The sequence below is a fragment of the Engystomops pustulosus genome, chromosome 8, assembly GCF_040894005.1.
Source record: "Engystomops pustulosus chromosome 8, aEngPut4.maternal, whole genome shotgun sequence".
In the NCBI taxonomy this organism is placed as follows: Eukaryota; Metazoa; Chordata; class Amphibia; order Anura; family Leptodactylidae; genus Engystomops; species Engystomops pustulosus.
In genome coordinates, this window is record NC_092418.1 from 87,543,399 (window position 1) to 87,570,975 (window position 27,577).

The 27,577-nt window shown below is 43.4% G+C and overlaps 1 protein-coding gene across 2 annotated transcripts in view; it reads left to right on the forward strand.

Moving 5' to 3' along the window:
- The window catches only part of PDE11A (phosphodiesterase 11A), a 372,295-nt gene that overhangs the window by 195,403 nt on the left and 149,315 nt on the right, over positions 1-27,577 (forward strand). For both annotated transcript variants that reach the window (XR_011849439.1, XM_072121624.1), the window contains exons 5-6: positions 6,294-6,358; positions 20,322-20,454. Coding sequence is in view for 1 of the 2 variants with exons in the window: in XM_072121624.1 (XP_071977725.1) it covers positions 6,294-6,358; positions 20,322-20,454 (198 nt within the window). In the remaining variant the exon portion in view is untranslated. The remainder of the gene's footprint in view (positions 1-6,293; positions 6,359-20,321; positions 20,455-27,577) is intronic.

Genomic DNA, 27,577 nt, shown 5'->3' on the forward strand with positions numbered 1-27,577 from the left:
GGAGCCACAGGATGTAGATCACCAGCCTGGATGCAATGGCAGGCTGGGAGGCAGCTGTGTCCTAATAGGATGCTTCAGCTTGATCCTGGATATCTTCAGATATCACCCTTGAAGGTAGGATGATACCCCTTTCCTCACTACCTAGCTATTAGCTCCACTTCAGGCAGGGGCTAGGCTCTTTCTGCTCTGGTCTGGTGTGCTAGCTGTACAGACTCCGAAGAGTCTGTACTGGAGAGACTCCAGTCTGCTTCTGAGCTACTGCTCAGCTAACTGCTCTCTAGAATATCCTTGGCCAGGGGTTTTATTATCTCCCCTTGGTCAGGTGGTGGCTGCTCCTCCAATTACCTCTCAGCTCACAGAGACAGGATGTAACACAGATGATGGGATACTAGACTCTTACATAATACACAGATTAACTTCTGCCTTGCCAGGCAGGATTAACCACTGCAATGTCCCCTGTGTGATGTGGTGACATGCTATGGGGCTTATTCGCAAGCACTCCTTCGCCATTGCATCGGCGAGGGTGTTGCATACCCCCGGGGCAATTGAAAGAGCCGCCCTCGGCTCGACTACAGATGGTTTGGGGCGCAGAGGGGGCTAAGGGCACTTCTGGGAAGTGCAGGCTATGTGAGGTGTAGGGACAAACCACCCATGGTCCTGGAGACAGGCACCTGGGTTGGTGTCGGACTAAGACAAAAACATGTAGCTTGACAGTTGGTCGCTGACGCCATTAAACCGAACTGTACAGTAGGAAAGGTGTGGTGTCATGTCCTGTAATCCACTCCTTGCACCAAGGCCTGTATATTTGTTATGTAAACACTTCTTCCCTGGCGACAATTATATAGTGTGTATATCTGCATTGCGTTAGCATATGCGACACGAGTACCTCCTGACTGGCATCCTTACCCATGTATGGGTGGCATCCAGGTGCTATCTTTGTAACACCCCGGTCCCCTAAAGACCCGCAGTTTACGGACTACCCCCTTGTGCAAACCTCGGTTTGAGGGATCAGGTAGCGGTCAGTGTTTTACAAAAAGACGGTCCGACACAGCCACACTACAACCTGAAAAGCCTATGAAAGGGTTAATGCAGACTACTGGCATACATGACAGTGTGCAAACATTTGGTAAATTTACATTGACTTAGGAGCTCAATGGGTACACATCTTAAACGTTACAAACGTTACAGAGGTAGGCTACACAGGGTAGCAGAATAAAATGTCTCTTTACCTGAAAAGGAAAGGCATAAAGAGTGCAAGCAGAATGTCCATACCTAAAAAGGAAGGCATTAAGTGCAAAATAATAATAAATTACATGGCAACTTTTCCTGGTAGTATCTGGCAAAAGTCTCACAGAAGGTCTTTAATAACTAAGTCCATCTTCTGGGTACAGCCCTTGAGGTGGGGAAAAGTGCACTGAGAAGCAAAGGGTCTCCTCTATATGCAGAGGGGCAGAGTCCTTTGAAGAAATCTCTGCTGTGGCAGAGGAAGGGTGCTATCATAGCACAGGACAGTAGAAAATCCCTTGACTGAGATAAATAAGGGTAAGAGTCTCAGGACAGTTTCTGGCTCTATAGGGTTAGGACAGAAATAAATATTTACAATGGACATAGTACCTGGAGAGGGGTACAGCCCTTCAGGGGTTAGTCAGATGCACCTTCGCTGGGTTCAGCAGGAACAGGATCCAAAGTCAGTAGGGAATCCTGTGCATCCTCAGCGGGAGTAGGTGCCGGCTGGGGACACCCGGGTACTGCAGATGCAGCAACATCCTCCGGACCTTCAGGGGGAGGAGCGCTGTCGCCCGGGGTGTCGGCTGTTCCAGCCAGGGGCTCAACTGAGCCAGGGACCACGGAGGGGTCCAGAAAGACATAAATAGGAACCTGCGGCAGCGCCGCGGCTCCTTCCAGCTCCGGTTCTTCTGGGGCCGGGTCATCACCCCATTGGTAACCGGCAAGCGGAGACGTGGGCCTCGATGGAACCTCCGGACAAGGTTCACTAGCCGGGATGTCATCTCCCACAGAAGAGCCGCGGGACCTGGCAATACTCCCAGCAGGGGAGACAGTGGGGGTGGAGCCCTGGATCATGCCCGGCCCATGGATGGCAATGGGACCCGTACTCACGATCACCGTGGATGGAGCATTCACGTGGGTCACCGCCCGGGGACTCGCAGCCGAGGAAGAAGAGGTGTTCGGGGATTCCGGCCACTCGTCGTCCTCATACAGGTCGTCGTACGGTGGGTAGCGGTCCTCATCGGAGTCCGGGATCCGGATCACACCAGTCGCCCAGGGTCCTCGGGGCCCCTCCTGCAGGGAGAACTCAATGCACTCGCCTGGCTTCAGGTTGTGCAGGCTCTCTGGCAGATCAGGCCTCTTGACAGACCGGCGGGGAATAAATACCTCCCGTCCGGTGTAGTCTTGAGTGGCGAAGCCATAGCCACTTTGTTTGTCGAAGAACCGGACCATACCGGTGGTGCGGTTCTTTTCCACCCAGGCTCCAGCTGCAGACCGGCCGGCCATGTAGCGTTGGGCCTCCTTCTCGCGGCGTCGCTGCTCCGAGACAGCGTCTCGGAGTCTCTGGCGGGCGGCCTCACCTCGGCCTCGAGGCTGCGGAGGTGCCGGTGCTGGCGCTCGTGGCTTCGGTGCAGGCTCGGATCTCCGTGGTGGTCGGGCAGGTGCCGGAACAGGAGCAAGGAGCAGCCGGAGGATCAGGAACCGTCACAGCAGGACTAGCAGGCCGAACAGCAGGGACAGTAGGCCTCGGAGCAGGTGGCACGGCAGCAGTAGGCCCAGGCGCTGGCTCAACAGGAGTCGGGGCCTCCCCACGTGGCTCCTCCACGTGGGCCCGCGGTACCGGCATGGTAACCGGGATAGGCACGAGGAACCGCCCGGGTGGTACTTGGTACTCCGTCACCGTCTGGACATACCTCCTGGTGACGAAGGCTCGGGTCAGTCCTCGATGCAGCCGGTGCCCAGCAAAGGGCCTCCGGACCGGCTGCGCGGAGACCACTACCATGGTCTCCAACACTTCGAAAAACTCGGGACGCTCCACGGAAGGGAATGGCGGAGGACCCCACATGATGCTGACCTCACTGTCCAAGATCCGCACGAGTTCTGGCGTTTCGTTGAGGCGGGGCAGGAAGTCCGCTTCGCGCCAGAGGGAGGAGTACAAGTCCTTCCCGCCAAGAGCTGTGGCGGGCTCTAATTTTTCCTGCACCACAGGAGGCGGGGTTCGCGCCCTTCGCGCGTGGGTGGAGCTTGGCGTGTCGTCTGGGTGATGGTTTTGGCGGGCTGGAATTACTTGCTGCGCCACAGTTTCTGAGGTAAAATCTTCAGGCGCGGCAGCGCCGGATGTAGCAGAGCTGGTACAGTTCTTGCAGGGATTAACCTCTTGAGTGCTGGAGCGGTGCTCGACAGCACGTGGCAGCATTAACACAGTTCAATCCAGAAACACACAATCACTTGGGCCTAAACCCGGATGGCAGCAGGGTTAGGCAGCACAGTCTTTTCAATAAAGGAAAGTTTTTAATGCCGTAATAAGGCACAGAAGTATCAATCCTGTTCGTGACGCCACTTGCAACATCCCCCACCGGGGCCTAGCCTTTTCTCGGGCCTGTCTCTGTGCTGCTGCCGATGCTCATGTTCCCGTGCTGCTGCCGCTGCCCCATGTCTCCGTACTGCTGCCGCTGCCCCATGTCTCCGTGCTGCTGCCCCTGCCCCATGTGCAACATCCCCCACCGGGGCCTAGCCTTTTCTCGGGCCTGGAGTCAGCCGGGGCCCGCAGTACCTGGCGGTTGCGGCTGGCGGTTGCGGCCTAGGCACGCTAGTGTCACGGTGCTTGGTATGGGGAACCGGAGGACTGTCCTACAGCCTGGCAGGTCTCCAGCAGGGTGGTGTTGGCAAGAAATGATGAGGGAGAGGCTCCTATAGCGGATCTCCCTGGGGCAACCCTTTGGTGTCTAGAGTATGAGTCTCTGTGTAGTGGACAGGGTGCCTGTGATGATGGCAGCTGTAGTAGCAGGGACCAGACGGAGGCAGAGGTTGAACAAAAACAACTTACAGTTCTTTATTGGAACCGACAGGAACCGCAGCAACGTGCCTTTAACAAGATGGTGGAGTACTGGAGAGGTATTTGGAGGGAGCCACAGGATGTAGATCACCAGCCTGGATGCAATGGCAGGCTGGGAGGCAGCTGTGTCCTAATAGGATGCTTCAGCTTGATCCTGGATATCTTCAGATATCACCCTTGAAGGTAGGATGATACCCCTTTCCTCACTACCTAGCTATTAGCTCCACTTCAGGCAGGGGCTAGGCTCTTCCTGCTCTGGTCTGGTGTGCTAGCTGTACAGACTCCGAAGAGTCTGTACTGGAGAGACTCCAGTCTGCTTCTGAGCTACTGCTCAGCTAACTGCTCTCTATAATATCCTTGGCCAGGGGTTTTATTATCTCCCCTTGGTCAGGTGGTGGCTGCTCCTCCAATTACCTCTCAGCTCACAGAGACAGGATGTAACACAGATGATGGGATACTAGACTCTTACATAATACACAGATTAACTTCTGCCTTGCCAGGCAGGATTAACCACTGCAATGTCCCCTGTGTGATGTGGTGACATGCTATGGGGCTTATTCGCAAGCACTCCTTCGCCATTGCATCGGCGAGGGTGTTGCACATGTCTCCGTGCTGCCGCTGCCCCATGTCTCCGTGCTGCCGCTGCCCCATGTCTCCGTGCTGCTGCCGCTGCCCCGGTGTCTCCGTGCTGCTCCCCGGTGTCTGTGTGCTGCTCCCCGGTGTCTGTGTGCTGCTCCCCGGTGTCTGTGTGCTGCTCCCCGTTGTTTCTGTCCTGCTCACCGTGTTCTTCAATGTGTTCTTCACACATATATATTGTTCTTCACATGCTATTTTGTTCGCACCGCTCCGCGCGTATCTTCTGACAGGTAAGCAGATGTGCCGAACATCTGTAATCTATTCTTCACTGTGTTTTTCACTGTGTTCTTCTCTTAAATGATCCTGTGTTCACTGTGTTCACTGTTTTTATTCTATTCTTCATTGTTCTTCACTGTGTTTTTTTAATTAAATGCTCGATCTCGAGTAGGGGAAATACTCGTCCGAGCAACGAGCCGTTTCGATTACCTTAATACTCGAACGAGCATCAAGCTCGGACGAGTATACTCGCTCATCTCTAGTTCTGACCCAAAAATGGTACCTCCCATAAACTTTAATCACGTGCATTGTGTAAAATGTGTGGCCATAATATGACCTGTGTTCTTCGATTTGATTATACACTTTTAAGCTCTTCAAAATCTGAGTTATCTAAGAGATGGTGAGGACTAGCTTATATGATGTCTCACAAAAAATACTCACAAAATCCATCTGTTTCTTACTAATTTTCTTACTCATGCACCAGCAGGGTCATATAGAACAATATAGACACATATTAGGCACTTGGGGTGAGATAGAAATGTAATTTTCAGCTCCAAGAGCATGTTTGTGTATCTGCAACTCCTTCCACCCTCTCTCCATAGACTCCTGTGTAATATGACACACATGTGATCTGTAGTCCTCTCTTGTTCCAGCACAACAGATACCAGAGATATTTCTATAAAATCTATGCACTGGCCAAATTGTTAAATAAAATTGAGCTCCCTGAGGCAGCCCCATTTGAAGAGTATTTTGAGAATAGTCGGGGGTCATTTATCTTTATTTTTCTTTTTTGCAACGTTTTTTGGTGCATTGCAATGTTTGGGCCCTTTTGGGGGCTTGAAATGTGCACTGAAGTCTGCGGACGTGTCTTTATCATCAGTAAGACAAATTTAGCTTCTATTCCAGATGTGCTAAACGTCGTAAATGAGATTTATCTTTTCAAATTGTCTAAAATTTGCTACATTTTTTGGCCCCAAACTCCAGATGATACCATACGTAAAGAAAACTTAGAAATTGGAAAGAAATGACTTGAAACATTTGTGCGACATTTTTGAGACATTTCTAACAAATGTCGCAAAAAGAGTTCGGAAAAAAAAAACAAGGAAAAAGTGTGATTGTTAAATTAGCAAAGAAGCAAACGTAAAAAAAGATAGGCAAAACATAGCCAAAACAAACAGAGATAAAATAAATGACCTCAGGGAACAGATGTGAAGCTCATATTCTTATTATAAACCATACCTGAGGAGGCAAGCTCTTTAACAAAATCGTTCTCAGATTTACTGATCTTTGTCTTTTTGAAAGATCGGTAAAATGATTTTCTGTAATAGTGGAAACAATTGTCCTATGACAATAGTAATCACGATTTGTTTTACTGTAGGTGGTGAAATTTACCAAATCATTTGAGCTGCTTTCTCCGAAATGTAGTGCTGATGCCGAGAGCAGGTAAGCTTCATTGATTTCATGCAAAGCGTAAGAGATGTATTGTATTAGTTAATATGAGCAAACTGCGGGATCGGTTTGTTAACTCCTTCTGCCATAATAGAAGAAATTTTGTGTATTGTCAAAGGGGATTGATTTCTTAACCTGTAGTTAAAGAAAATAACAGAAATGATATCATGTGATATCTACATAATCTTTAGAAGCTACCATGGAATTTTCACTGCACAGTTATCATCATAAAATGAAACAATTAAAATGTCAGAAAGTCTTTTTTTATATACATTCTCCCAAAAAATGAAAAATGAAACAAAATATGAAACAATAATATAAAATACAAGCCCCCATATGTCAGAAATAAAAAGTCAAGACAAGTTAAATGTGTACATGGTGGTAAGGTATGGCGAGCCCTAAAACGAAGCCCCCCCCAACTGTCCCTGCCCTTTCCAATTGCCCTAAATTATGGCGCCCAACTAGGTGATGTTTCTTGCCCTTAGTACTGTGAACGGGAAGTGGAAAGGAGAACAGGTTTCACTACCACTAGTGAGAGTCCATGCCAAAAGTCACAACTAGAAGAATATCTTTTCTTAGATGGGACAAGGAAAACTATTACATCCAACCAGTATATCTGTTCCGGAAGGAACAGAGTCCTAACTGTAGACAGCACTTTTTTCAACATGGTTGCATCTCTTCATTACAGCGTAGGGAACTGGTTTAGAGTCACAAGCTTTTGACTACTGGACCTCTGTATTACGGAGAATTGAAGTTTATAAAATATGCAAATTAAGGTGAGGCGCTCAAGCCAACGCCTTGAGTGTCACATGGCTCCTTTACCTCCTAAAATGTGCACCCCCCCCCACCCCGCCTACTTTATATTCACTGCTTTTCACTATATTTACTATATTCAAATCAACTTTGAAGTGAAATGTAGATTGGTAGTATAAAGTCAAGGAGGCGGAGAGTTTAACAGTGAAGTCAAGCTCTTCCTGCCTCTGAATACCTCCTCCCGTGTCTTACATCATGCACCAGACTTCAGGAGTTCTTGTTGGCAATGTCTCTGTGTGCAGGACCATCAATTACAGTGAAACAGGCTTTCTGAGGCAGGGGAGGCTTGAATTTAGTGTTAATCTCTCCATATCTCTGACTTCAGTATTAAACTCTCCTCCTCCTTGACTTTATACAAACAATTTACACTCACTTCAAAGTTGATTTTCTGGGTGATGCCACCACCCTGAGCCATGAAAGAAATATCAGCTGCTTGACAACATACTAGTAGTGGTTTATTAGGTATATTTCTGCTGACAGGTTCCCTTTAATGAATATACTGATGCAGCCTCCATGTGATTGGAGAAGCTACAAATTTTTAACATTATATTATGACATGAAACAGCCTGAATATCTACTACAGACATCTATGTGTAAACTCCTGTCAGTGGTCTACCACATTATCTGACCACATAAATGATTCCAAACCAAGAAGTATTTACCACTAATCCATCAAGGCTAATCACAACGTTCACAACATTCACATCTATACGAACAATACATTTCCCTGCTATTCTCTCACCCTCAAAGTAAACACACTGGAAGTTCTCCGGCATTTCTGCTTTGTTTTTCATGATGTTACACATAATGTGAGCGCTCATTGATTTCCATTACAAAACTGTAAAGAGCTGATAAAATATTTATATGTTTTTGTTCTGTCAGACTACTAAGTACTTCCAGAATGTCTCGTATCCAAGATTCTAAAAGAAATGGCTATACATGAGATCAAATAAAAGTCCCAGTGCTTTCAGTTACATAAACATTGTTTTAAGTAACTAAAGGAGATCCCGTCACAGCACAAAACATTGAGGAGTCATCATATAAATGCTAGGGGGCGGGGCACATAATGCTGTACAAAAGGAATCCATGGGGGTGGGGGGCTGCATCTAATGAATCCTCCCTGTACAATTACCTCTATATAGATAACACTGACCCATCATTACATCACTATTGACAATAGATGATGTCACAGCTTATCTCTTCCCCCTCCCTGTACAATGACCTCTATATAGATAACACTGACCCATCATTACATCACTACTGACAATAGATGATGTCACAGCTTATCTCCTCCCCCCGGTACAATGACCTCTCTATAGATAACACTGACCCATCATTACATCACTACTGACAATAGATGATGTCACAGCTTATCTCCTCTCCCTCCCTGTACAATGACCTCTATATAGATAACACTGACCCATCATTACATCACTACTGACAATAGATGATGTCACAGCTTATCTCCTCTCCCTCCCTGTACAATGACCTCTATATAGATAACACTGACCCATCATTACATCACTACTGACAATAGATGATGTCACAGCTTATCTCCTCCCTCCCTGTACAATGACCTCTATATAGATAACACTGACCCATCATTACATCACTACTGTCAATACATGCTATCACAGCTTATCTCCTCCTCCTCCTCCCTGTACAATGACCTCTATATAGATATAACTGACCCATCACTACTGACAATAGATGATATCACAACGTATCTCCTCCTCTGTATAGATAACACTGACCCATCATTACATTACATTATCTATATGGAGGTCATTGTACAGGGAGGAAGAGATAAGCTGTGACATCATCTATTGTCAGTAGTGATGTAATGACGGGTCAGTGTTATCCATATAGAGGTCATTGTACAGGGAGGAGGAGTAGATAAGTTGTGACATCATCTATTGTCAGTAGTGATGTAATGACGGGTCAGAGTTATCTATATAGAGGTCATTGTACAGGGAGGGGGAGGAGATAAGCTGTGACATCATCTATTGTCAGTAGTGATGTAATGATGGGTCAGTGTTATCTATATAGAGGTAATTGTACAGGGAGGAGGAAACAAGCTGTGATATCATCTACTGTCAGTAGTGATGTAATGATGGGCCAGTGTTATCTATATTGAGGTAATTGTACAGGGAGGGGGAGGAGATGAGCTGTGACATCATATATGTTCAGTAGTGTTGTAATGATGGGTCAGTGTTATCTATATAGAAGACATTGTACATGGAGTAGGAGGAGATAAGCTGTGACATCATCTATTGTCTGCAGTGATGTAATGATGGGTCAGTGTTATCTATATAGAGATCATTGTACAGGGAGGGGGAGGAGATAAGCTGTGACATCATCTATTGTCAGTAGTGATGTAATGATGGGTCAGTGTTATCTATATAGAGATCATTGTGCAGGGAGGGGGAGGAGATAAGCTGTGACATCATCTATTGTCAGGAGTGATGTAATGATGGGTCAGTGTTATCTATATAAAGGTCATTGTACAGGGAGGGGGGAGATAAGCTGTGACATCTGTTGTCAGTAGTGATGTAATGATGGGTTAGTGGTATCTATATAGAGGTCATTGTACAGGGAGGGAGGAGATAAGCTGTGACATCATCTATTGTCAGTAGTGATGTAATGATGGGTCAGTGTTATCTATATAGAGGTCATTGTACAGGGAGGGGGAGGGGATAAGCTGTGAAATCTATTGTCAGTAGTGATGTAATGATGGGTCAGTGTTATCTATATAGAAGTCATTGTTCAGTGAGGAGGAGATAAGCTGTGACATCATCTATTGTCAGTAGTGATGTAATGATGGGTCAGTGTTATCTATATAGAAGTCATTGTTCAGTGAGGAGGAGGAGATAATCTGTGACATCATCTATTGTCAGTCATTATGTAATCATGTATTTTCTATTTTAATCTTGTATGTGATGTAAACGAGGTCATTGCTGCAAAGAATTAGCAAGTGTCAATCTATTATTAGGCTTTACGACTAGCGTGAACATTGCAGGACATAATACCTTGTTTGGGTTTTAGGTAGTGACTTGATTTTCAAACTAGGTTATTTTATGGTTACTCATTCTCTTTAAATAAAATGGAAAATGGGAAAATAATAAAAAATCTCTGGTTCTTTACACTTCACAGTGGTACAAAGTGCTAAACCTGTTGGGTATTTCATAAATCTTGTGCACAGTAAACTGCAGAGCAAGAAATAAGTGAAAGTGTTCTTCTGCGGTTTTATAAATGTTTCCCATGTGGGATCCGGGGCTTGTTGTGTATCCAAGATTCTAAAAGAAATGGCTATACATGAGATCAAATAAAAGTCCCAGTGCTTTCAGTTACATAAACATTGTTTTAAGTAACTAAAGGAGATCCCGTCACAGCACAAAACATTGAGGAGTCATCATATAAATGCTAGGGGGCGGGGCACATAATGCTGTACAAAAGGAATCCATGGGGGTGGGGGGCTGCATCTAATGAATCCTCCCTGTACAATTACCTCTATATAGATAACACTGACCCATCATTACATCACTATTGACAATAGATGATGTCACAGCTTATCTCTTCCCCCTCCCTGTACAATGACCTCTATATAGATAACACTGACCCATCATTACATCACTACTGACAATAGATGATGTCACAGCTTATCTCCTCCCCCCGGTACAATGACCTCTCTATAGATAACACTGACCCATCATTACATCACTACTGACAATAGATGATGTCACAGCTTATCTCCTCTCCCTCCCTGTACAATGACCTCTATATAGATAACACTGACCCATCATTACATCACTACTGACAATAGATGATGTCACAGCTTATCTCCTCTCCCTCCCTGTACAATGACCTCTATATAGATAACACTGACCCATCATTACATCACTACTGACAATAGATGATGTCACAGCTTATCTCCTCCCTCCCTGTACAATGACCTCTATATAGATAACACTGACCCATCATTACATCACTACTGTCAATACATGCTATCACAGCTTATCTCCTCCTCCTCCTCCCTGTACAATGACCTCTATATAGATATAACTGACCCATCACTACTGACAATAGATGATATCACAACGTATCTCCTCCTCTGTATAGATAACACTGACCCATCATTACATTACATTATCTATATGGAGGTCATTGTACAGGGAGGAAGAGATAAGCTGTGACATCATCTATTGTCAGTAGTGATGTAATGACGGGTCAGTGTTATCCATATAGAGGTCATTGTACAGGGAGGAGGAGTAGATAAGTTGTGACATCATCTATTGTCAGTAGTGATGTAATGACGGGTCAGAGTTATCTATATAGAGGTCATTGTACAGGGAGGGGGAGGAGATAAGCTGTGACATCATCTATTGTCAGTAGTGATGTAATGATGGGTCAGTGTTATCTATATAGAGGTAATTGTACAGGGAGGAGGAAACAAGCTGTGATATCATCTACTGTCAGTAGTGATGTAATGATGGGCCAGTGTTATCTATATTGAGGTAATTGTACAGGGAGGGGGAGGAGATGAGCTGTGACATCATATATGTTCAGTAGTGTTGTAATGATGGGTCAGTGTTATCTATATAGAAGACATTGTACATGGAGTAGGAGGAGATAAGCTGTGACATCATCTATTGTCTGCAGTGATGTAATGATGGGTCAGTGTTATCTATATAGAGATCATTGTACAGGGAGGGGGAGGAGATAAGCTGTGACATCATCTATTGTCAGTAGTGATGTAATGATGGGTCAGTGTTATCTATATAGAGATCATTGTGCAGGGAGGGGGAGGAGATAAGCTGTGACATCATCTATTGTCAGGAGTGATGTAATGATGGGTCAGTGTTATCTATATAAAGGTCATTGTACAGGGAGGGGGGAGATAAGCTGTGACATCTGTTGTCAGTAGTGATGTAATGATGGGTTAGTGGTATCTATATAGAGGTCATTGTACAGGGAGGGAGGAGATAAGCTGTGACATCATCTATTGTCAGTAGTGATGTAATGATGGGTCAGTGTTATCTATATAGAGGTCATTGTACAGGGAGGGGGAGGGGATAAGCTGTGAAATCTATTGTCAGTAGTGATGTAATGATGGGTCAGTGTTATCTATATAGAAGTCATTGTTCAGTGAGGAGGAGATAAGCTGTGACATCATCTATTGTCAGTAGTGATGTAATGATGGGTCAGTGTTATCTATATAGAAGTCATTGTTCAGTGAGGAGGAGGAGATAATCTGTGACATCATCTATTGTCAGTCATTATGTAATCATGTATTTTCTATTTTAATCTTGTATGTGATGTAAACGAGGTCATTGCTGCAAAGAATTAGCAAGTGTCAGTCTATTATTAGGCTTTACGACTAGCGTGAACATTGCAGGACATAATACCTTGTTTGGGTTTTAGGTAGTGACTTGATTTTCAAACTAGGTTATTTTATGGTTACTCATTCTCTTTAAATAAAATGGAAAATGGGAAAATAATAAAAAATCTCTGGTTCTTTACACTTCACAGTGGTACAAAGTGCTAAACCTGTTGGGTATTTCATAAATCTTGTGCACAGTAAACTGCAGAGCAAGAAATAAGTGAAAGTGTTCTTCTGCGGTTTTATAAATGTTTCCCATGTGGGATCCGGGGCTTGTTGTGTGCCGGGTCTGAACAGCAGTAGAACAAGGGCCTTTTTATGAACTATTCTACTTACCTGGCCATAAATTCAGCTTCAGTGTTGTAGCCGTGGGCAGTAAATTCTTATTTTTTTTACTGTTTCTAACTGATATTTTATTTGCCTTTTATGTGTAAAATAAACTTCAGTAGTGTATTATTATATATGACTTTTGACTACATATAGGTAGGACAAGGAGATTTTGGTTTTTGAGATTTACGCTTTTACTGAAAAAGGAAAGTTTGAACCATTGCAACCTGGCCCATGACTGGTATTAGGACACTTATTGTCTGATTACTTACTGTATTACTTAATCTATCCCAATGAGCCTACTCTGTTTGCTAAGTATGTATAATAATGAATAAATTGCTGTTATATAGGATTTCCCAATGTTTCCCCATGTAGCATCCTTTTTGTGGCAGTCTATAAATTTCGCCCTGAGGACGACTATTTGACCTCAACTACGCTCCCCTTCTTAGATCTCTAGAGACAGACCTCAAATCCTGGAGCTCACTCTCACTCTCTTGGTTTGGCAGAATAAACTCTCTTAAAATGGACTCGCTACCTAAAATCCTCTACTTCTTTCAGATGCTCCCATTAGACCTCCCGAGATCCTTTCTTCAAAGCTTACGTAAAATTGCCACTAAATTCATCTGGAAGGAATCTTCCCCCAGAATAAAATACAGCCTCCTGACTAGACATAAAGAGGACGGGGGGGCAGGATTACCGGACTTTACCCGCTACTACAGAGCATCCATTTGTAAAATAGTCCTTGACATCGCTTCACAGAACAAAAACAAACTATGGGTTAGTATTGACCCAACCCTAGTAACCTACCTGGCCTATTCTGGCTACCCCCCAAAACCAACTGGGAGATCTTCAAAGTTTCTCCTCTAATGTCAGGGGTATTGAAAGCATGGAGCAAATTCGCACCCGCTTCTAAAATAACCAGCATCCCTGGCCCACTTTCTCCTGCCAGGGAATTCCCAGACCTACCCCAGGTTCTATTATCCTCCCCACTCCTGGAGCCTATTGACGGGAAACCCCGAAAAATTGCTGACCTTCTATCTGATACAGGACTACGTCCCCTCTCTAACATTTTAGGTGAAAAGGGAAGCTACCCAGGGGCTTGGCTCCATTACCTCCAATTGAGGAGCTTTTTAGCTTCCCTGAACCCCACAGAGTGTTTTATCCAGGACCTAACCACGTTCGAGAACCTATGCTCTAAACAAATCGTACCTCCCCATGGTGTGTCTTTTCTATATAGGCTTTTATCTGATACTGATACCGAGGACCATCTCCTATCTTACATGTCGACCTGGGAAAAGGAGCTGGGGGAGAATTTTGCCAAGGAATCATGGGAGAAATCCCTTATTCTCACCCACAAAATGTCTGTTTCTGGTAAAATTCAAGAAACAAACTACAAGATCCTTACCCGTTGGTATAGGACCCCAGTTCGCCTCCACAACATGTTCCCATCAGCCTCGCCAACCTGCTGGCGTTGCCTCTCCGCCCTGGGAACTATGCGCCACGTTTGGTGGGATTATAAGGTTGTGGCCTCCATCTGGTCTGCCGTTTGGGATCTTTATAAGGATATGTGTGGAGCCTCTGGGGATCTCACACCCGCAATGGCGCTACTCTCAATGCTACCAGGTCGCCTACGCGACATTAAGAAAGGTATCTTAAGGCATCTCTTGGTTGCCTTCAGGTTAGTGATCCCCAGACTATGGAAATCTACAATCCCCCCTACCCGCTTGATGTGGGTCGAGGAAGTAGACCGTATCTGTCGCATGGAACAACTCCGCGCGTCGGACGGCAACCGGATGGAGACCTACTTCTCCCCCTGGTCGAAATGGACACGGTGGAGGAACTCAGACTTATGTGCCACATGGCTTACGGGTAATCCTTGATAGTTGAAGTATTTTCCATACCATCACTCTCCCGATACACGTATATCTCTTTCAAAGACCCCGCTGAGCCAGGGGGGCTTCCTTACCCCCCCTCCCCCAACTTCCCTTCCTTCCCCTTACATCCTCCCCTAATCTCCCTTTCCTCCAGTTGTTCTTACTACTTGTTTTTGTAATAAGGTACCTTAAGTGCCTACGCCTGCGTTATTTGTCAATATACAAAGCTACACTTTGGGGCTGCGTCCCGAATATTTAGACCGCTATGTAGGTCTCTGGGCACCTGTACTTTGTTTTTACTGTTCATATTACTGTCACTTTTTTCACAACTGTGTTTTTACTCAATAAACTCTTATTGAACCATAAATTTCGCCCTGACTAAAGGCTGCCCTAAGCTATCGCTGTATAAAGCAAATTTTATTTAAAGGGGTTAGATACTTATACCAAACTATTGCAGTTTAATATCCTAATAGGAGCAACTTTATTATACTTATCCTGATAAAGTTTGTAGTTCACCCTCGGGAGCCATGGATCATGTGGGAGCCATGGGTCATCCTAATGCCTGATGAAAGCTCTGGTACGGGGCTGAAACGCGTCGCAACAATAAAGCTCCTTATTCGAGACAAGGTCCTCCAGAAGCCTCTATCCATCGCGCACCTGTCCGCCAATTGTCTATTCCACGGGATTCTATACATAGTATAATCCAGTGGAATCATATAACTGTCATTTAAACACATCGGACGTTTTTGATCACTGACTTTTTGGCGTAAAAAAGGGGCAAAAGAATCGCAAAGGGAGTTTTTGTGATTTTTTTTTGGTCAAAATATCACAAGCGCATTTTCCCGCCAAATAGTGGCTTAAAGGAAATCTTCCATTGGCTTTTATGCATTATGAACCAAACATACCTTGAGAATGCTGTAGCTACACTGATGCGGAATCATATCTTGTTTAATCCCTGAGCTGAGTGGTTTTGCTGAAAAAACTATTATAAAATTCAGGATAATGTTGCTCGTGTGGCTGGCTCAGCGCTTTTCCTCTTGCACTGCAACAGAGAATGATGTTTAATGCCTCCCGAGGGTGTCAGGCACAACACAGTGAAAACAAGATATTTTTCTGTATATATAGCATTTGCAAGGTATGTTTGGTGCATAATGCATAAAAACACAAGGTAGATTTCCTTTAAACATAGAACCAATCTAAGTACAACACCATGCAAAGCCAGATTTATGATTTGTGATTTTTTTTTTTAGATAATCGCAAGCAATTCTCAAGGTCATTCCACTCCCCACTTGGCGAATGTGATGTTGTGATTATTTTACTCTATTAGCGACTATTTAAAAAACATTCCAGAGAGATATATTAAAGGGCCAACGCTACTTTAATAAATCGGCAAAGCAACGGAGCTCCAAAGGCAGCCATAGAACTATTGCTTGGAGCCCGCCAAATGATAAATCTCCCCCATCATCTTTTAGCACATTCTAACAATTTTGTTGGTTCTCTTCTCTTAGAAAGTGACTGTTTTGCCTTTTTATGGAGTATTATGAGAAAAATAGATGCATATTTGGATGATTAGGAAAACATGACATTGAGGATAAATACAAAAACTGAGATCTTGGAAAAGACTGAAGACTTGGACAAGTTGCATCAGTAGACAGAAGAGGCCACAATAACCGGTTGATAGTTTCATCTGTGTAGTAAATATAAAGGTGTAAGAAAAATAGGGGATAGTTTAAAGGTGCTGCAAATTTCTTATCTGTGTTACTTTCTATTTTCATCTCTGGTGCGGTTATAATCATTGCACAGGTATAATGAGTGGAAATGTCAGGGTTCGCCATATAATTCCTTCCCTTCTGCTGCTGCCTGTCCTCATTATGAATCATCACTGGTCAGCTGTCTCCTGTCTCTGCTCATGCACCTTTATCGGAGATAACAACCAAAGCAGCACAGGCAGAGCAGTGGTTGATAAAGAGCAATGACAGGTTTACTTTAGTCTTCAAAATTCAGATTCTCTAATTCTGACACATAGAATGTTGAATTATTTGGGAAAATTGGTGGGAATGAATCAGGTTCTACACTTAATTTTTCCTCCCCCCAACACATCCCTTCACCAGACCTAACAGTAACAATACGTGGCTCCACACTATCCCTGGTCCCTAAAGTCTGCTGTCTTGAAGTCATCTTATGTTTTAAGCCTCATATCCAGGCTCCTACTACGACCTTTCACTTCTATCTCAGCATCATCTCTCTCATCCGACCCTTACTCAACCTAGAGTCTACACAACATTGCCAGTCCATGCCCTCATCATCTCCCCCATTGTAATACTACAATATTCTCTACAGTCTCCTAGATAACACCCCTCCAATCTATCTTTAACTCTGTAGCCCAACTAATCCATCTCTCTATCCTTGCTTCTCCTCGACCACTACTCTCTGCAAGTCTTTCCACTGGTTACCCATGGCACAGCTAATTTAGTTTAAAATATCGACCATTGCATACAAAGCTGTCCATAACCAGATATGTCCCCTCCAGATATGTCTAAACTGGTCAGCCAAAACTGTCCCACGTGTAATCGCTGTTCTTCACAGGACCTTCAGCTTTACTTTATTTCCATCCACTGTTTTCACAACCATCTCCAGGACTTCTCCCATGCTTTCTTCATATTCTGGAACTCTCTACCAAAATGTGTCAGACTGCCCCCTACTTTCCAAATCTTCAAAAGTTTGGAATGTAGTAGACAGTACACAATAATCCCACTGTTATGCTCCCTCACCTCATGTCTTTACCCTCCCATAAATAATTGTGAACCCTCATGAGCAAGGTCCTCCTCCCAGATATCTGTAGTCATATTGCAACTTGTTCTAATCTTAGTGTAATGTATGTGAACCTCTTGTTGAATGTACAGCACCGTAGAATTAATGGTGCTCTATAACTCCTTTTGTATGATTCCTTTTGTATTTAGATTTCTTTGCCTCTTTCATCTGAGTGGTTTGACAAGGTACAATATGGGGATAAAGACAATAAAATGTTAAAATCTTTAAAAACAATACAGTCACTGATTTTTAGGGAGGGGGTCCACTCAGAGAGATGTTCTTCTGGATATATATATATATATATATATATATATATACTGTGATGTTTATCATTTTATTCTATGCATTCTATCTTTTTCTTTGTGGTGTAGCAAATTTCTGTATAATCATCATACTATGATGCAGAGCTCTGTTTCTCCCCTGCCTTGCTCTGCACTAGACCTCTGTACAAGCAATAACACTGATTCTGTGTCGCGATTGGCTGAGCTGTTTGTGCATGTTCACATTAATGCCCTCAGTGCTCTGGCCTCACTGCCCTTTTTACAGATAGCCTCATATAACTATTAACCCTATCTCTCAGGATAGGAATAAGCCAGAAACATGAAACAGGTATCATTGGAATTGTTGTCAAAGGCTCTAACCAGCTGTGCTAAAACTATTTTTTACCAAGTTACTTTACAGTTATGCTTCGACATTACTGGTTACACTCAATTTTAAAAGATGATAAAAGTATACCAGTCTCCCTGGTAGCAAACTGCATCGAGTCTGCATCTTCCTCCCTCCAGCTGACATGAGCTGAGATTTGCTTTGAATACGGGGTCAGCAGTGTGAGGGCAGGGGAGGGAGGAAGGAAGGAGGGAGAGAGAGAGCTAGAAGGAGGAGATAATGATGATGACTGCAGACTTGTGCAGACTCCTCAGTGAATTATTGCTGTTTGCTGTCAGGGAGCCAGGTAGACTTTTACATAATTTTAAAGGTGATTGGAATCATTAATGTCAATTATGAAATCAAATTGGGAATTTATATTAAAAAGTCTATTAGAACCTGTCTTTAGGTGAAAATGTGTTATCTTGATGACAGGTTTCATTTAATTATTATCATTGTATGAATTACTTCATATCCCAAAAATTGTAACAGTGACTTATGTGTGCTCCGCTTTATAACACCACTCGGCAGTCAATGCATTTGTCACAATATTACAAACCAGTGTGCTAGAATTTAGTCATGTTCTTTTTAGCACTTTTAGCAAAATGTCAAGACATTGTTACACGTATTTAGGCTCATGAATGTGTTGTAGTTACTGTTATTGCTGAAAGAGAAACTCATAGGCAAAATTAATAGGTTAGGAATAAATCTCTGTATGGTATATTATTTATATTGTATGTTATTTGTTGTCCATACTATTTGTGCATATAGTGTAAGTGGGGCTCTGGGCAAAACTAAAAGTGGGCCCTAAAATAAAAATATTTTATAAACACTCACATTCAAAAAGATATTCCCTTTAGTCCTGCACAATAATAACACTTTGTAGTTACACACAGTAGTAAGGTAAGGCAATCTGTTATATGGGACTAGAGGGGAATTTTATAGGAGATAGACGGATGACAGGTAGATTGATGATAAAGAAAATAAAGATGGAAGACCGTAGATTTATACATAGATAATAGATTTATAGATGCATAAATATAATGAAGATTATATATAGGTAGCTATTTAGATGAAAGAATATAGATACAGGGATAGAAAGATACAGTAGATGAGAGGTAGAAGATCGATTGATAGATAGATAGATGGATAGATAGATGGATAGATAGATAGATAGATAGATATGAGATAGATAGATAGATAGATAGATAGATAGAAGATATATAGCTAAATACCTATGCCAAAAAGTAGATACACAGATATATAAACAGGAACTATAGATAGGAATAATTATAGGAGATAGACGGATAGATAATAGATATAGACAGTAGATATAAATAAGCATCTTCACCCTGGCATTCAACCAAGGGGTATTAAAGGAGAAATACATCCTCTGCCTACAAAAGTCCACATGCAGGGGGGACCCTTTTAGACAGGGGCCCTGGGCAAAAGCCCAGCTTAGGACCCCCTAACGCTGGCCCTGGCCACAACTTCTGGGCCCCCTTAGCAACAACTTGACTTGAAGGTTCCAGAATGCAAGGTAAAGTGTGGGCATAATTTGCATTGTCTTCAGAGTGCAGCTCTCCTCCAATCCTGTGCATGCTCCGATATGCCCATTTCTTTCTTGTACACCGATCATCCTCTAGACTGGCTTCCACAGAGAAGTGATAATAATAATAATTCTTTATTTATATAGTGCCTACAGATTACGCAGCGCTGCACAGAGCTTGCCACATCGGTCCCAATTGGGCTCACAACCAGTATGTTTTGGGGTGTGGGAGGAAACTGGCCAGAGCAAACGCTTACTTACAGCCCCAAAAGATAGGCGCAGGCAAAAAGAAAGTAGTCTAACAAGCGCATAATCCAGCTTCATAGAGCATCTGGGAAGGCTGCATCTGCTGTTGGGGGTAGTTAGTTGTTTGCCTGACAGGTTTCCTTTAAGATGGCTCTACTTTGGGAAAGCTGAGATTGGAAACTGAAGGCATCATAAAATTTGCTTCCCTTTAGCAATAACTTTATTAAATTTAGTGAAATTTACATTTTATATTTTGCTCTTGTGACTTGCTTATTTTCCGCTGATTTCCTGTTCCTGTTTTTTCTCCCACAGTTTTAAAGACAGCTTGGAGAAATCCTCATATTCTGATTGGTTAATAAATAACAGCATCGCTGAATTAGTTGCTTCTACGGGTCTTCCAGTTAACATAAGTGATGCCTACCAAGACCCTCGCTTCGATGCAGAGGTAAGTAGACTGATGGCTAGAATACAGTCTTTGCATGGAAGTGAGAACAAGAGGAACCTTGTTGGACTGTATAAAAGTGTATTTGCAGAAAAAAATGCTGTAGTCATTTTATGCCTTACAATTTTTGCAAAATTATTTTTTCATTACAATTTTTATTCAAAATTAATGTCAAAGTTTTGTGATTGTCAAAGTTTTTATTTCTTTTTCCAGTAATTCGTAACAAAAACACCAAAAAGTGAACAAAGAGTTAAATTAAAAAAAACAATTGCACCATTGTTATTTAATTATTCAGCAAATACTATGAAGATTGTGTTTGTTGTGTTTATGGGTTGTCTTTCCCGGTTATGGTAATACAACTTTTTAATTTATTTTTTGCCTCAAAAGTTTTAGAGATTAAAAAGAAAGCTAATAAAAATATGAGTATGTGTTGCACACTTTCCATATGCAGAGCTACAAAACAGTCCAGGACCGATCCAAATATAAAGTCCAACAGTTAAAAAAAAAGTTTTTACTCTGACCAGAGCTCCAGAAATTGCAGCTACTTTCCTTTCTTTCTAATAAAATATTCCGAGATTCTATTTTCAATGGTGTAATTTTCCTCCACACTTTAGCATATGTGGAAGATCCTCCGACAATAATAGACCACTATTCAGACCATCACCATTGCGATTAATCCTCCTTCGACTCCACCATTCACCACAGCAGAATGCTGGAAGAGATATGCACACAGATCGCATAGTATGTCTGTACAATAGAAATTTAATTATATAAAATGTACTCACAAAACACTTGGTAAAAATGCGCATGTAAAATCATAAAACGGGACGCCAGCTTCACATAAGGTGAAGCCAACCTTGGCTTCTTCCAGGGCATCAGAATAAAAACTTAAAAAGAAAGCTAGCCTAAATTTCAATAAACAAACAATCTACTCCCTTGAAGTATAGCGATAATACAATACATCTACGTAATATACTTCTATGCACTACTACATAATGATTCAAAAAGCACATCAAGTTTTTAGTTGATTAAAAAAGTATGTGGTTTCTGCAATGTTTACTCATATACACATTTATACACTCTTACATACAACATGTACACATAATACACACATACAGTATATACACCTCATATACACACACTGTGGGTCCCATAGCAGCTGCTTCCTGCTGTTGTTACACCCCTGCATTCTTGCCTAACCATATAGTGGGTCTGGGGTTGGAATCCTATCACGGACAAGGTTTTAGGGCAGGCCGAGGGCAGGGACGGTCCTTTCCCTTATACAATTTGGAGATTCCGCATTACAATCAAAGCCACCTATGGGGTTTTCCTCTACAGTGTCATCTGCTCCCCTATACTAATTGGCCCCAAAATATGCCTGGCCACTGGCCTTGTGCATAGGTCATTATCTTAGAAATTAGTCAGATTTCACTTTAATAATATGTAAAATAAGTTTACTAAAACAAAGAGGACCATTGAGTTCTTGAGTGAATCCATAGAATGAATGTCAAGAGGCAGATTTAAAAGTCATGAACAATTATACATAACACTGATTAAGAACATTCTGCAAAGCCGTATCGGAGCAATTTTAGGGAAACTGAGAAAATGAATGTCAGTGGTAGTCACAGTTTGGCCAGAGGTAACGTCGGGGAGGCAAATAGCATATGACATGTTCTAGAGCCGTAGATACTACCCTTCAAGATATGCTAAATTAGCCCTTCAATTGCGAAGGAGTTAATTCAGCTGTCTCCTCTCGGTATCGCATACTGCATATCCGTGAACCAATATGTCGCTCTACATAACTTTCCCAAGATAAAGAATAATGTGCGATTTATATATTTTAAAGGCCAATAATTATTTTCAGGATCTATGTCAGAAAAATGTTCCAATTTCATGTTGAATTCTGTGGCGCTGTCTTGTGCATGAAGTCAACAGAATCTAACAACATTGATTCATTGGGAAATCTGCAACCACTTATGCAAGGGCCGAAAATCCTATTACCTGCTGCCCATTTATTCTTGTAGATCTTGGCAAACATTTGTTAGTAGTATATGGACTTAGGGAGAATAGGTTAAGTAGGGGGCTGATGCTGGTCAGGGGCAGCTTTGGCATTTTGGGGACCCCAATCAAAGATCATAGTTTAGGATCACCCGAATGCTGTGTGATGCTGAACATTTCTTCTGCTCCTCCTCACCGACTAACCAAAGGGGAAGAAACATGGGGAGGAGTCAAAGGAGTGCCAAGCCACATCAATGGGTAGAGAAGGATTCCAGTCTTCATCCAACATCTACCTGGTTCCCTGAACTGACTATTAATAGTGGTTGGGCACTTTACATTATGGAATTATGTAATTTACCTATATACATCTATTAAAAGTTCTGCACATGTTCTTGACATGTAAAGTAAAGCCCATGGTTCAGATATGTCTTTTACCTCATCAGCTGCAATTTCTGTCCATAAAATAGCAGCAGATGGAGGGTCATGTGCCACCACTTTGGGGCCCATGATTGGAAGATTCTTGTGAGCCCTCCCACTCGTGTACATTCCCACATTAATGCATAATGTTATACACAATTTCTTTTTCACCAAAATTTTTTTGAGCCAAACTCTGCACATGCCCACTCAGTATGTAGATAGTCTCTTCCCACTGAGTATGTAGATAATCCCAGCACATGTCCCCTCAGTATATAGATAGGCCCACCAGTCCATAGTCAGCCCCCCAATCCACAGTCTACCCTAGATGCCCCCCTTTAATGAAATGTCCTGCCAGACACCCCACTTAATGAAATGTACTACGGCTTCTTCTCCCTGACTCGTGGACGCGGCGGTGTCGCGGCTGCATGACGTCATAGTGTAAGGGCACATGCAGCGCATACAATATGACGTCACAAGGCTGCAACACAGCCGCATCATAGTGATGCGCCTGGGTCGGAAGAGCAGCAGATGGAGCTGTGGGCCCGAAAGGTGAGTATAGATTTTATTTTCTAATATATGGGGCTTGGGAACGAGGGGTTTAGTGGGTACTGTGAGCCCCTCGGGCCCCCCTTTTGATAGAAAAAGGGGGGGCCCTTGAACACTAGAGACCCACCATGGCCCTGGTTATGTGATCCTAACCATCCATTATCTACCCTTCAAGACCTTAAGTTTGTATACTTGAATACTATCATTAGGTCCTGGAAATTAGATTGAATAAAAGTGGCCAACCCTTTTAACAGTTGATCCAATGAACTTGCATTACACCATTGTGTGGCTCACCTGTTGTTCAGTTTCATGGAACGTGCTATGTAGAAATCTGCTCCGGCATCTGGTATGGGAAGAGCGTTGCATATTATGAAGGTCTATTGCTATTTCATTTATTCTTTTATAAAATTTATGCCTTGAGTTAAGTTCCTGTTGGTTCAATACCATCTTTAGGAGCTAAGGAAACTAAGAATATGTCTGTCTTAGAGGCATGTAGGGCAACATGTACTGTGGCACCTGGCAATATTTATTGGGCCCTGACATAATGGGTGGAGATAATTTTACCATTGTGTCCTACTAGAAATCGTACACATCTGTAGACAGTCTAGTCTAATCTAGTCTCAGTCTTACTTTGGGTGAGAAGTGTCCGTGGATTAGTATGTTAAAACGTGAACAAAAGATCATAAAACTGTTTTTGTTTCATGTAGTTTTTTTCATTTTACTGTTTTTTTATTGAATTATTTAATTTGCAATACGTAATACGAAAGTGGGTAAAAATTGATATCCAAAACCTACCAGTGCAAAGAGCTACCAGTTGTCTTCTTAGGTCTTAGTTTTGTGGAAAAAGACATTAATTACACATGAATTGAATGTTTACATGGGAGAATAACCCAGAATCCCAGCAGTGTATAAATAGATATACATTGTATCCCTGGAACAACCCAACTGTGCACAGATCGCCTCATTCGGTGCATTTGTGCTTGTTAATGTCCCGAAAGACTGTAGCCAGGAAACATGGTTAAGGCTGAAAGTTGATAATTGACCTAATAGATAGTTTCGCCTAATGTTGGGAATTACATATGCAAGACTTCCATAGAGAAATATGATAGACTGAAAGACATGCTGCTACTTTTAGCCGGATTGTAAAATATTCATCACAAAATGAATAGTCAAGAAAAACATTGTTCCTCATACATGCCCCTAGAACTTTGTTTCGCCTGTGATAAGATGTCAGAGCGAATTATGTCAGCGGCCGCAGTTTAGATGTAAATCCCATTGCTGGCAAATGCTGAATCACAGAAGATGCTTGGAATTAAATACAAGTTACTTCTTGGTATCTCCATAAATATTTTTGCAATGAGTAACTTTTACCAATTATATGCAGGACTAATCTGGTAGCCCTTTTATACACCTAGCTAAATAATAGCATAGGCCGTATTCTATACAAGTATATTTCTAACAGTGCCATCAATTTTGCTGACACCTATTTTTGTTGAATTTTTTTGTAGCACATTAAGACCAACAAAAAGCAAGTCTTCCAACATTCATGTGGAGTGCCATTACTGACATACATTTTTTCTTCTTATGGTGCAAAAACAGAACAAAACACCCCTATAGTCGGGCACCAGTAAACAAACTTGTGCCACAAATTAATAAATTCTCCCCCATCAAGCCTAATAATAGCCTGACATTTACTAACTCTACTGACAATAGATGATGTCACATGCACACGAACATGTTTTTCACGAATCGGTTTGGAGGCTGTAGAATATTTAGCACAGATTCTATTGCTGCCCCTGTTTGTGGCTCAGGGAAAAGTCAGGACGTGAAAAATAGGTAACACAATTGTGACCCTTCAAAAGGTTGGGACAAGCTACATTTAGCAAATTTACATAAATGCAAGAAGAAATCAAAAATGCAAAAAAAATTGGAAAAAGAAATTATGCAAGGCCTCGTTTCCATTTTTTGGTCAAACAGTGACCAACTCGCGACATCCTTAGAGTGCAACGCAACTCTTTCCAGATTTATTACTTCCTATGGACACTGGCTGAAACCTTCTAGTTCACGGATCCTTAAAAGGAACCTGTCATCAAGATTTCACCTAATAGCAGGTTCCCATAGCCTTTTAAATACGTATTCACAATCTGCTTTTGTAATTAATACTACCCCTTCCACTCACTTTTAAAAGTATACCAGGCTCCCAGCCAGGAAACTGCATTGAATCATTAGGACACTTGTGCAAGGCTGCAATCCCTGTATCATCATTATTATCTCCTCTCTGATCTGCTAGCTCTTCCTCCTCCCTTTCCCTCATGCAGATTTGAGCTGACAGAGATTTGCTTACAGCATGGGGTCAGCTAATGGCTGCATGAGGGAGGAAGAACTAGCATAACAAAGAGCACATAATGATGAAGATTGCAGCCTTGCACAGACACCCCATGTATGTTTTCTGGCAGGCAGGTGTACTTTTATGTGAGTTGAATCAGTAATGCTTAGTATAAAAGCAGATTGGAAATTAGTATTAAAAAGGCAAGTGAAAAACTGATGACAGGTTCCCTTTAAAAAGAACGCAGAAGACTGTATAACCCATGTTACACTGCCATCCTCCCCACTTCTGTTTAATTGCATGCATTAGAGTCTCTTCACGTTCCATGAATGAGACTCTTGTAGCTTAAGATAAGAAGCAGAGAATGAGTCACTACACAAAAGGGTAAAGTGATACCGCAAAGACGCCCTGCATCTCAAAAGGTCTTGGATGTGATATGAAATGTTTATATAGGGGGGGCGTGGCCTGATGCCGGACTGAGCGGACGTGCGCCGCGGAGCTCCCGGGACCCGACACCCTATCTCCCTTCCCAGGCAGCCATCCCTCACCTGTGCCACCTCTCTCCTGCTCCGCTGTGCCCCGCGCACCTGCCGCTGTCCACCGGCACCGATCTTGAGGCGGCTGTGGACTCCGCACCGCTCCCCGGCATTCCCCTGCAGCAGGCCACGTGACCAGCGCGGCGGCCCGATCCTAGCCGCCCGGTCCCGCGGCAGGTACACAGCGCTGCTGATCACCGGGGATATCATCCTCCTCCCCTGCAGCCCGGAACAACGCTCCCACCACCGGAGGCACCGTGACAGCTCCAGCCAGCACTGCATCCTGCTGGAGGCGCCATCTTGTGGGACTCCCCTGCGCTGCCTGAGGCCTAGGCGCGCAGGGTTAACCCTGACACTGCCAGACTGAGCCGGGACCAGGTAGGGAAGTAATTCCCCTGTTGCTGCCCACCTCTGCCCTGGGGACCCCTAGTTGTGCAGCCCAGCACTGAGTCCTCCATACTCCCAGTGATCCCCTGCTCCTGGGTTCTGCTTTATTTTAACCCTCGCAGTGCCGCTGCAATACTCCACGTGGGTTTGTACTGTATCTCTGCTAATTACTGGACGCTAGGCTCCGTGATTGTTCATCACTGGCCCCCCCCTGCCCAGACGCCATGGGTAACCGGAGGAGAACGGCTAAAATGCTCAAAGCAGCGTCTGCGCCTCCATCGGATGATGAATCCGTCCATGAAGATCCTCCATTCCAGTCCCTGGAACCCCTGGACGCGCAGGAATGCTCCACATCCCAAGCCGTTCTTGCGCAGATACAGTCGAATGCTGCTAAAAAGTTGGGGAGATTCTCCCGCACACAGCCCTGCTCTCCTCAGGGGTCCCCAAACTCCTCTCCCTCCCTCTTTGAAGGCTCCCAGAGCCCGCCGCAGCTTGTAAGTTATGAAGAGGGCGATGATCCGCCTGACGCGGCCACGGAGCTGGATCGAAAATTTGCAGAGGTGCTGGCGGCCATTAACGGATGCCAATCCAAACTGGTTACCAAGGTGGATGAGCTGCGACAGGATTTTGTTCTTTTAAGACATGATGTCCACAAAGCCAAAGAGCGAATCACCGAAACTGAACGCAGAATATCTGAGGTGGAAGATGTCCAGAGGCCTATGCCGACACAGATCAGAGAGCTTCAGCGCCAAATGTCTGCATCCATCGACAGAGCTGACGACCTCGAAAACCGCCTGCGACGGAACAACGTCAGAGTGGTTGGCCTCCCCGAAAAAGTGGAAGGGTCTGACCCGGTATCCTTTTTTGAAAATTGGCTCAAAAATATGCTGCCTGCAGATACCTTTTCCCCGTTCTT